This window comes from Oncorhynchus mykiss, unplaced genomic scaffold (assembly GCF_057628025.1).
Source record: "Oncorhynchus mykiss isolate SJ-2025 unplaced genomic scaffold, ASM5762802v1 scaffold106, whole genome shotgun sequence".
Taxonomy (NCBI): Eukaryota; Metazoa; Chordata; class Actinopteri; order Salmoniformes; family Salmonidae; genus Oncorhynchus; species Oncorhynchus mykiss.
This window is the reverse complement of record NW_028322105.1, coordinates 1,259,388-1,270,000: the sequence shown is the minus strand read 5'-3', so window position 1 is coordinate 1,270,000 and position 10,613 is coordinate 1,259,388. Positions and strand designations below refer to the sequence as shown.

The window sequence follows — 10,613 nt, the reverse complement described above, 5'->3', positions numbered from 1 at the left end:
GACTAGAATGTAATAACTCAGATACCACACACTATAATGTAATAACTCAGATACCACACACTAGAATGTAATAACTCATATACTACAGACTAGAATGTAATAACTCTCAGATACTACAGACTAGAATGTAATAACTCAGATACTACAGAGTAGAATGTAATAACTCTCAGATACCACACACTAGAATGTAATAACTCTCAGATACTACAGACTAGAATGTAATAACTCTCAGATACTACAGACTAGAATGTAATAACTCTCAGATACTACACACTAGAATGTAATAACTCTCAGATACTACAGACTAGAATGTAATAACTCTCAGATACTACACACTAGAATGTAATAACTCTCAGATACTACACACTAGAATGTAATAACTCTCAGATACTACAGACTAGAATGTAATAATTCTCAGATACTACAGACTAGAATATAATAACTCTCAGATACTACACACTAGAATGTTATAACTCTCAGATACTACACACTAGAATGTAATAACTCTCAGATACTACAGACTAGAATGTAATAACTCTCAGATACTACAGACTAGAATGTAATAACTCAGATACCACACACTAGAATGTAATAACTCTCAGACTCTACAGACTAGAATGTAATAACTATCATATACTACACACTAGAATGTAATAACTCTCAGATACTACACACTAGAATGTAATAACTCTCAGATACTACACACTAGAATGTAATAACTCTCAGATACCACACACTAGAATGTAATAACTCAGATACTACACACTAGAATGTAATAACTCAGATACTACAGACTAGAATGTAATAACTCTCAGATACTACAGACTAGAATGTAATAACTCATATACTACAGACTAGAATGTAATAACTCTCAGATACCACACACTAGAATGTAATAACTCAGATACTACACACTAGAATGTAATAACTCATATACTACAGACTAGAATGTAATAACTCTTAGATACTACAGACTAGAATGTAATAACTCTCAGAAACTACAGACTAGAATGTAATAACTCTCAGATACTACACACTAGAATGTAATAACTCTCAGATACTACACACTAGAATGTAATAACTCTCAGATACTACACACTAGAATGTAATAACTCTCAGATACTACAGACTAGAATGTCTACACATCGATCCCACTACCTTCTGAGATGCTGTCTACACATCGATCGCACTACCCTCTGAGATGCTGTCTACACATCGATCCCACTACCCTCTGAGATGCTGTCTAAACATCGATCCCACTACCCTCTGAGATGCTGTCTACACATCGATCCCACTACCCTCTGAGATGCTGTCTACACTCTACACGCAGCCAGACAGTCAACGCATTACTTTCGCCAGGCACACCAGCCAATGCATTCACGTGCTCGAGTGAGCATGTTGCCATGCTGTGGTAGGGTAGGCCTAACTAGCAGTGATGGAGGGAGGCTGGACTTGGAGCCAATGGTAACCCAGAGCTGTACCGATGCCCCCAGGCTCCAGCATCTCTTCCCTCTGACTAGAAACAGTCCAATGGTAACCCAGAGCTGTACCGACGCCCCCAGGCTCCAGGTAACCCAGAGCTGTACCGACGCCCCCAGGCTACAGGTAACCCAGAGCTGTACCGACGCCCCCAGGCTACAGGTAACCCAGAGCTGTACCGACGCCCCCAGGCTACAGGTAACCCAGAGCTGTACCGACGCCCCCAGGCTCCAGCATCTCTTCTCTCTGACTAGAAACTGTCCAATGGTAACCCAGAGCTGTACCGACGCCGCCAGGCTCCAGCATCTCTTCTCTCTGACTAGAATCAGTCCGTATACGCCTGGCGGTCTCTCCCCTCCTCAGAGATGACAACTGGGGGACTGAAAAAAAGACAACATGGTGGATCATATACTGTGTCCAAAATTCCACCCTATTCTCTATATAGTGCACTACTTTGGACCAGAGCCCTATTCCCTATATAGTGCACTACATTAGACCAGAGCCCTATTCCCTATATAGTTCACTACTTTGGACCAGAGCACTATTCCCTATATAGTGCACTACTTTAGACCAGAGCCCTATTCCCTATATAGTACACTACTTTAGACCAGAGCCCTATTCCCTATATAGTGCACTACTTTAGACCAGAGCCATATTCCCTATATAGTGCACTACTTTAGACCAGAGCCCTATTCCCTATATAGTGCACTACTTTAGACCAGAGCCCTATTCCCTATATAGTGCAGTCCTTTAGACCAGAGACCTATTCCCTATATAGTGCACTACTTTAGACCAGAGCCCTATTTCCTATATAGTACACTACTTTAGACCAGAGCCCTATTCCCTGTATAGTACACTACTTTAGACCAGAGCCCTATTCCCTATATAGTACACTACTTTAGACCAGAGCCCTATTCCCTATATAGTGCACTACTTTAGACCAGAGCCATATTCCCTATATAGTGCACTACTTTAGACCAGAGACCTATTCCCTGTATAGTGCACTACTTTAGACCAGAGCCCTATTCCCTATATAGTGCACTACTTTAGACCAGAGCCCTATTCCCTATAGCACTACTTTAGACCAGAGCCCTATTCCCTATATAGTGCACTACTTTAAACCAGAGCCCTATTCCCTATATAGTGCACTACTTTAGACCAGAGCCCTATTCCCTATATAGTACACTACTTTAGACAAGAGCCCTATTTCCTATATAGTACACTACTTTAGACCAGAGCCCTATTCCCTATATAGTGCACTACTTTAAACCAGAGCCCTATTCCCTATATAGTGCACTACTTTGGACCAGAGCTCTATTCCCTATATAGTGCACTACTTTAGACCAGAGCCCTATTCCCTATATAGTGCACTACTTTAGACCAGAGCCCTATTCCCTATATAGTGCACTACTTTGGACCAGAGCCCTATTCCCTATATAGTGCACTACTTTAGACCAGAGCCCTATTCCCTGTATAGTGCACTACTTTAGACCAGAGCCCTATTCCCTGTATAGTGCACTACTTTAGACCAGAGCCCTATTCCCTATATAGTGCACTACTTTGGAACGGAGCCCTATTCCCTATATAGTGCACTACTTTGGACCAGAGCCCCGTATCTGATCAGCCACTCTTCAATGACTAATGCCTGATGTGCATTGAGACACAGAACAGCTCTAGGTTGGAAGGGAAGGAAGAGACGGCAGCAGCCTCCCAAACAGCCATATGTCACCGAAGCTCCGTTACGCTGTCAGTGTCTGTAGAACGAGGTGGACGGATGGTACGTGTGAGCAGAAGGCTGAACAACACAGGCTGTGTTTATACCGTGGTAGTCTGTTATCACCACGTCTCACCAGAGGGGGAGTGCTGTGGGCCGCGGCGACGGGCCCAAGCCTGATTGAAATGGATGTTTTGGATTTGTTTTGAAGGTCATAGTAAGTGGAGCAGGGACCTTTTCAGCCATACAGCAAGACATGTCTGTTTATCTGTTGAGAGTAGTAATTCATCTAGCCTGGTTCCCAGATCTGCTTGTGCTGTCTTGCCAACTCCAACTGTATATGGATACTGTCGTGGTGACAAAGATCATATAGGAGGAGCGTGGCAAGACAGCACTAACTTGAGAAGAACCAGGCCAACAGGCATTGTGAGGTAACTTGAGAAGCATACAACCAGGCCAATAGGCATTGTGAGGTAACTTGAGAAGCATACAACCAGGCCAATAGGCATTGTGACTACAACCAGGCCAATAGGCATTGTGAGGTAACTTGAGAAGAATACAACCAAGCCAATAGGCATTGTGAGGTAACTTGAGAAGCATACAACCAGGCCAATAGGCATTGTGAGGTAACTTGAGAAGCATACAACCAGGCCAATAGGCATTGTGAGGTAACTTGAGAAGAATACAACCAGGCCAATAGGCATTGTGAGGTAACTTGAGAAGCATACAACCAGGCCAATAGGCATTGTGAGGTAACTTGAGAAGCATACAACCAGGCCAATAGGCATTGTGAGGTAACTCGAGAAGCATACAACCAGGCCAATAGGCATTGTGAGGTAACTTGAGAAGCATACAACCAGGCCAATAGGCATTGTGAGGTAACTTGAGAAGCATACAACCAGGCCAATAGGCATTGTGAGGTAACTTGAGAAGCATACAACCAGGCCAATAGGCATTGTGAGGTAACTTGAGAAGCATACAACCAGGCCAATAGGCATTATGAGGTAACTTGAGAAGCATACAACCAAGCCAATAGGCATTGTGAGGTAACTTGAGAAGCATACAACCAGGCCAATAGGCATTGTGAGGTAACTTGAGAAGCATACAACCAGGCCAATAGGCATTGTGAGGTAAATCGAGAAGCATACAACCAGGCCAATAGGCATTGTGAGGTAACTTGAGAAGCATACAACCAGGCCAATAGGCATTGTGAGGTAACTTGAGAAGCATTCAACCAGGCCAATAGGCATTGTGAGGTAACTTGAGAAGCATACAACCAGGCCAATAGGCATTGTGAGGTAACTTGAGAAGCATACAACCAGGCCAATAGGCATTGTGAGGTAACTTGAGAAGCATACAACCAGGCCAATAGGCATTGTGAGGTAACTTGAGAAGCATACAACCAGGCCAATAGGCATTATGAGGTAACTTGAGAAGCATACAACCAGGCCAATAGGCATTGTGACTTGAGAAGCATACAACCAAGCCAATAGGCATTGTGAGGTAACTTGAGAAGCATACAACCAGGCCAATAGGCATTGTGAGGTAACTTGAGAAGCATACAACCAGGCCAATAGGCATTGTGAGGTAACTCGAGAAGCATACAACCAAGCCAATAGGCATTGTGAGGTAACTTGAGAAGCATACAACCAGGCCAATAGGCATTGTGAGGTAACTTCAGAAGCATACAACCAGGCCAATAGGCATTGTGAGGTAACTTGAGAAGAATACAACCAGGCCAATAGGCATTGTGAGGTAACTTGAGAAGCATACAACCAGGCCAATAGGCATTGTGAGGTAACTTGAGAAGCATACAACCAGGCCAATAGGCATTGTGAGGTAACTTGAGAAGCATACAACCAGGCCAATAGGCATTGTGAGGTAACTTGAGAAGCACTGGGTGTTTAAATAAGAGCCTGGGGATCTTGAGTGATTTAAGAGACTTCCATATTGATCACAGCTCTTAATGTTGCCTGAGTGGATGGAACCAACTGTCATCAATATCCTACGACGACAACTGCTCCTATTCCGATAGTAAGACAGTCATATGGGTTGGCAGGGTAGCCTAGTGGTCAGAGTGTTGGCCTAGTAACCAAAAGATTGCAAGTTCAAATCCCCGAGCTGACAAGGTACAAATCTGTCGTTCTGACTGTATGTGTGTTTATCCCTCTGTGTTGTTGTTTGTGTCGCACTGCTTTGCTACTTATCTTGGCCAGGTCACAGTTGTAAATGAGAACTTGTTCTCAACTGGCCTACCTGGTATTTATGTATATTTTAACATTTTATTTCACCTTTATTTAACCAGGTAGGCCAGTATATACTACTAATACCTGGACTAAGTCATGTAGTGACGACACAGACAGAAGATCAACTTGGTTGAGGGAAGGAAGCTGCATTCCTTCACAACTGACAGATCATCAGAGCAGTCAAATCCCTGAAGCCGTTGTCCCTCCAAACCTGTTGGAGTCCAGGGAGTTGATACAGACTGGAGGCTGCTGTTTCTGATTGGCTACGGCTTTACACTAGTCACTACTGGGTCTGTTTCTGGTTGGCTACGGCTTTACACGAGTCACTACTCGGTCTGTTTCTGATTGGCTAAGGCTTTTCACTAGTCACTACTGGGACTGTTTCTGATTGGCTAAGGCTTTACACTAGTCACTACTGGGTCTGTTTCTGATTGGCTAAGGCTTTACACTAGTCACTACTGGGTCTGTTTCTGATTGGCTAAGGCTTTACACTAGTCACTACTGTGTCCAAGCCATGGACGAGATATAGATTCAGAAGTGCTGTGAGGTGCACACACACACACACACACACAAACACACAAACACACAGACAGACAGACAGACAGACAGACAGACAGACAGACAGCTCACGAGGCCCAGCCGTGACCTTAACAACGCACCACAGTCCCCATTATACATACCTGCTGGTTCAGTTCACAGCAGGAACAGCAGTACTTCAGCCATACGCATAAACAAATGGCTCTTCATTTCACTTTGTTTCAAACATAATGTTTGTATTATTACAGCCAATAGTGAATATACACTCCCATAGTGTTGTGAAAGCTAGTGTGTAAACACATGCTGCTTCCTTGTTTATTTCCTGGTTGCTTCAGGCTCTCTGTCGCTCTGCTGTTGATTTGCATGAAAGCAAAACTGCCATATTGAAGACTTATAGATGACCTGGAGCCAGTGGGTTTGGCGACAGATATGTAGTGAGGGCCAGCCAACGAGAGCATACAGGTCGCAGTGGTGGGTCGTATATGGGGCGTTGGTGACAAAACAGATGGCACTGTGATAGACTACATCCAGTTTGCTGAGTAAATGACATCACCGAAGTCAAGGATCGGTAGGAAAGTCAGTTTTACGAGGATATGTTTGGCAGCATGAGTGAAGGAGGCTTTGTTTGCGAAATAGGAAGCCGATTCTAGATTTAATTTTGGATTGGAGTTGCTTAATGTGAGTCTGGACGGAGAGTTTACAGTCAAGCCAGACACCTAGGTATTTGTAGTTTTCCACGTATTCTAAGTCAGAACCGTCCAGAGTAGTGATGCTAGTCGGGCGGGAGGGTGCGGGGCAGAGAATCGGTTGAAGAGCATAAACTTAGTTTTACTACTCTGACTCAGAGGGACAACATGCTAGTGTGTATGGAAGGATCTCACTGCTTTTATTTTGACTTTCAGAGAGGTGTGTGTGTGTGTGTGTGTGTGTGTGTGTGTGTGTGTGTGTGTGTGTGTGTGTGTGTGTGTGTGTGTGTGTGGCGTGCATGCGTGTGTGTGTGTGTCTTCACTCCTGAATCCTGACTCCTGTATGGTCAGGGCTGAGACTAGGGGAGTAGACAGACGTTGTGTGAGTGTGTGTGTGTGTCTTCACTCCTGAATCCTGACTCCTGTATGGTCAGGGCTGAGACTGGGGGAGTAGACAGACGTTGTGTGTGTGGCGTGCGTGCATGCGTGTGTGTGTGTGTGTGTGTCTTCACTCCTGAATCCTGACTCCTTTATGGTCAGGGCTGAGACTGGGGGAGTAGACAGACGTTGTGTGTGTGTGTGTGTGTCTTCACTCCTGAATCCTGACTCCTGTATGGTCAGGGCTGAGACTGGGGGAGTAGACAGACGTTGAAGGAGCTAAACCCTTCTAGTAGTCAGTACAGTCGTCCACCCAGCTTCCATCCACACTTCACTTGGGGAATATTGCAATAGTTTGCAGCCTGAAAGACAGACTCCATGCCGTATTTTCAAGGTAGGTTGCTAAACAAACACAGCACTAATTCAGTACTAATAGTGTAGGTTTGTAAACGGTTTGTAAACGGTTTGTAAACGGTTTGTACTTAAATTGCACTCTAGCTCCAACTCAAATCAGAGTTTATTTGTCACGTGACCCACAGGATACAACAGAACTAAACAGTCCAGTGAAATGCTTGCTGGTGAGCTCTTCCTTAACAGTGCAATTATACTATATCACCAAAAAGGAAACGAAAACATGAATAAGAAAGTTCTCGAGAATAGAAGACAGGTCGGTATCAGAACCAACCAATGGAAGACAGGTTAGTATCAGTACCAACCAATAGAAGACAGGTCAGTATCACTACCAACCAATAGAAGACAGGTCAGTATCACTACCAACCAATAGAAGACAGGTCAGTATCACTACCAACCAATAGAAGACAGGTCGGTATCAGTACCAACCAATAGAAGACAGGTCAGTATCAGTACCAACCAATAGAAGACAGGTCGGTATCAGTACCAACCAATAGAAGACAGGTCAGTATCACTACCAACCAATAAAAGACAGGTTAGTATCAGTACCAACCAATAAAAGGGATAGTTGTAGTCCTGTGAGAACGAATAACACAACGGTTTAGTAAAGATGATGAACGTTAATGTGTAAATCCAATGTCGTGAATCTGTAACAGACGAAACGTAGTTGTACCCCTTTGAAATGCTGCAATACTCAAACACTAATGAGAGAGTCTGCGTGCTAAAAGCTCATTGTTCAAGTAATGTACAATAGGGATTTCAGTTGCTATTGTCTGAAGAGAATGCATGTTGAAGTCCCATAGTGTGTTTCCTGGAGGCCTCATGGTGGGCTCGTTAGACACATAGTGGTTCAGTGGGGCACCAAAGTGGGGCACCACAGTGCAGTAGAGTATCATATGTGTATAGGGCTAAACAGACTATTCTGACGTGCAAACCGATATTTAATTTCAGAATATGATAAGAATGTGGTTAGGGGGGTGGTCAAGTGTTTGGTTAAGGTTTAGGGTTAAGGTAAAAGTTCTGTTTTCGTTTTTTGGAATGTTGCGAGTCAGAAAAGTCCTTATAGATCTTCCTATCACGTTATATTAATTAATGGGCCGGTTGGGTTTGGGTTCGTGACCATCAAGTGACCAAGAGGACTTCCTTAATGTAGGCTGTCTGTCGGTTCCTGCTGGAACATAGGCTGGTGGTGCGTCGCCAGTTTAGCAACCGATCCAACCACATCTCACGCTCATTAGTGAGTGAGAGAGAGAGAGAGAGAGAGAGAGAGAGCGAGGTGGATGAGTGCAAGGACGATAGATAAGGAAGAAGGCAACACCCAAACTTGTTGACCGACTATGTATTTGCAGTGTAGGTGAGAGAGAATGATGCCGCTCCTGCTGCATCTAATGTTAGAATGTTGCTTGTGTTGAATAAAAAAAAACACGGAGTTTGTTTGTTGTTGTATTGATCTACAGTAGCCTAGCGTGGGATATTTTATTTTTTGTATCTATAGGTTCGTGTTTTGGGGTTGTATGTCCAAGCGATGGTGGCAGCAGAAGCAACATTTCAGCTGGTGTTGATGGAAGACTTCCCAGTTCTGCAGAGTTGCACGTTGCGAATGCAAGACTGGATGTAGCTGATTGGAGTAGCGAAATTGGTGATCACACAGCCGAGTGGGAGGAGGGGAGATTCTGAAAGTGGGTTTTTCTGTGTGTGACTCTCCAGCGGCCATGTTATCCAAGAAGCCGTGCGCTGCCGTCTACCCAACTGGTAAGGAACAACAATATGGAGCCGAACGGGCTAAACAATACGGTTAAACTCACTTTGATCGCCGGAGGAATATTGTTGATGGATTTTATGCCTTTTTTGTCGGGTCCTTTGTAACAAGTTTATTACACGTTTACGCCGAGTCTTGCTTCGGGTTTTCCCTGGTCTGTTGAAGAGGGGGGAGCCTTTGCTAAAATAATGTTTTGAGTAGTTAATGGCGATACATTCGGGGATTTTTTTTCTTTCTTTCTCTAAAGCCTGAAGTGGGCTGTTTGCAAAACCAAAGTCAAATGCTGGTGTGTTATTTATCCCATATGACAGTATGTGTGTCAAGAGAGAACACAGGTTTATTTCTGCAAGCACGACGGAATCATATGCCCACTGGTTTCTGTGTTGTTTTTTTACGATCTCTATATGCTACACGACTATGGGGCGCAAACGGATCTTACAACCCGGATAGCCTACACTCTGGCGGTCATCTGTTGTTCCAAGCACACATAATGTGGAATTAACCTACCTGTTTTGCCGAAGCCATTGTCGCAAGAAGGATTTCCACCTACAATGACCCCCTTAAATGCCTGCTTAAATTACTATCCTTAAAATGGATTAAGACAGAGTCCATAGCCTGCTCTACAGCCTGATAACTCTGAGGTGGCCTATGTGGGTAAATAGGCCCATTCAGATTAACCTCATTTCCTGTGTCATTTTGTACGATCTGCAGGCAAAGGGGGTGAGATCTGCCAGCTACAGTCTTCCCCCGGAATCGGAGTCGGGGGTCCCCGGGCCGGAGCAGCGACAGACCCGCCATCGCCGGTCACACTACCACCCCTCAGGAATATCAAGTCGCTCACGGTACGTAACCTGCGGAGCCATGCTTGCTTGTGGGTTTACTGTGGACTAAACATCGGCTTCTTCTTTTAATAATAATAAGAATAATAGTGTGGACCTGCTGCCTATTGCAATGGGATACAGTAGTTTTATTTACACCGTGCATCGCTTATCTATAGGCTATGGTGCATATAGACCGGAAATGGTGTCTAATAAAAACATGTTTGGTTGCGAACAGGGAGTGTTGTGTCGTTACATGGTTGTTACAACGTAGCGCCGCGGTTTGGTTTAGATTCAGCTCAACGAAATGCAACCACGTAACAAGTTGTCCTGCCACTCTGTCACGTGAGGTGTACATTATAGGGCATTAGCACGTGTAGGGTACAGCAGACAATAAATAGATATCAAGCTATATATCGTGTGATCCTAGATAACACGTACAGTAGTAGCCTATGTCACGTGTGCTTATAGTTTTGTTTATGACAGTGGAAGGGCTACACGGTATTCGTTCTTTACGGTGCTGTAACTTTTACGATGATCGTAGCAGGCGGCATAGGCTAGATTTCAAACTTGGAGCTTTAACGT

At 44.2% G+C, this 10,613-nt stretch overlaps 1 protein-coding gene across 3 annotated transcripts in view; it reads left to right on the top strand.

Moving 5' to 3' along the window:
• Nucleotides 1–7,194: 7,194 nt before the first annotated feature.
• Nucleotides 7,195–10,613, top strand: part of LOC110499732 (dual specificity tyrosine-phosphorylation-regulated kinase 2) — a 37,469-nt gene continuing 34,050 nt past the window's right edge. Inside the window, exons 1-2 of one of the 3 annotated variants that reach the window (XM_090228986.1) lie at nucleotides 7,195–7,434; nucleotides 9,922–10,052. In XM_090228986.1, the coding sequence (XP_090085112.1) occupies nucleotides 7,419–7,434; nucleotides 9,922–10,052 (147 nt within the window). In that variant the 5' untranslated portion in view covers nucleotides 7,195–7,418. Of the gene's footprint in view, nucleotides 7,435–8,629; nucleotides 9,497–9,921; nucleotides 10,053–10,613 lie in introns of those variants that run through there. The other 2 variants (XM_090228985.1, XM_090228987.1) reach the window with 2 other exon arrangements.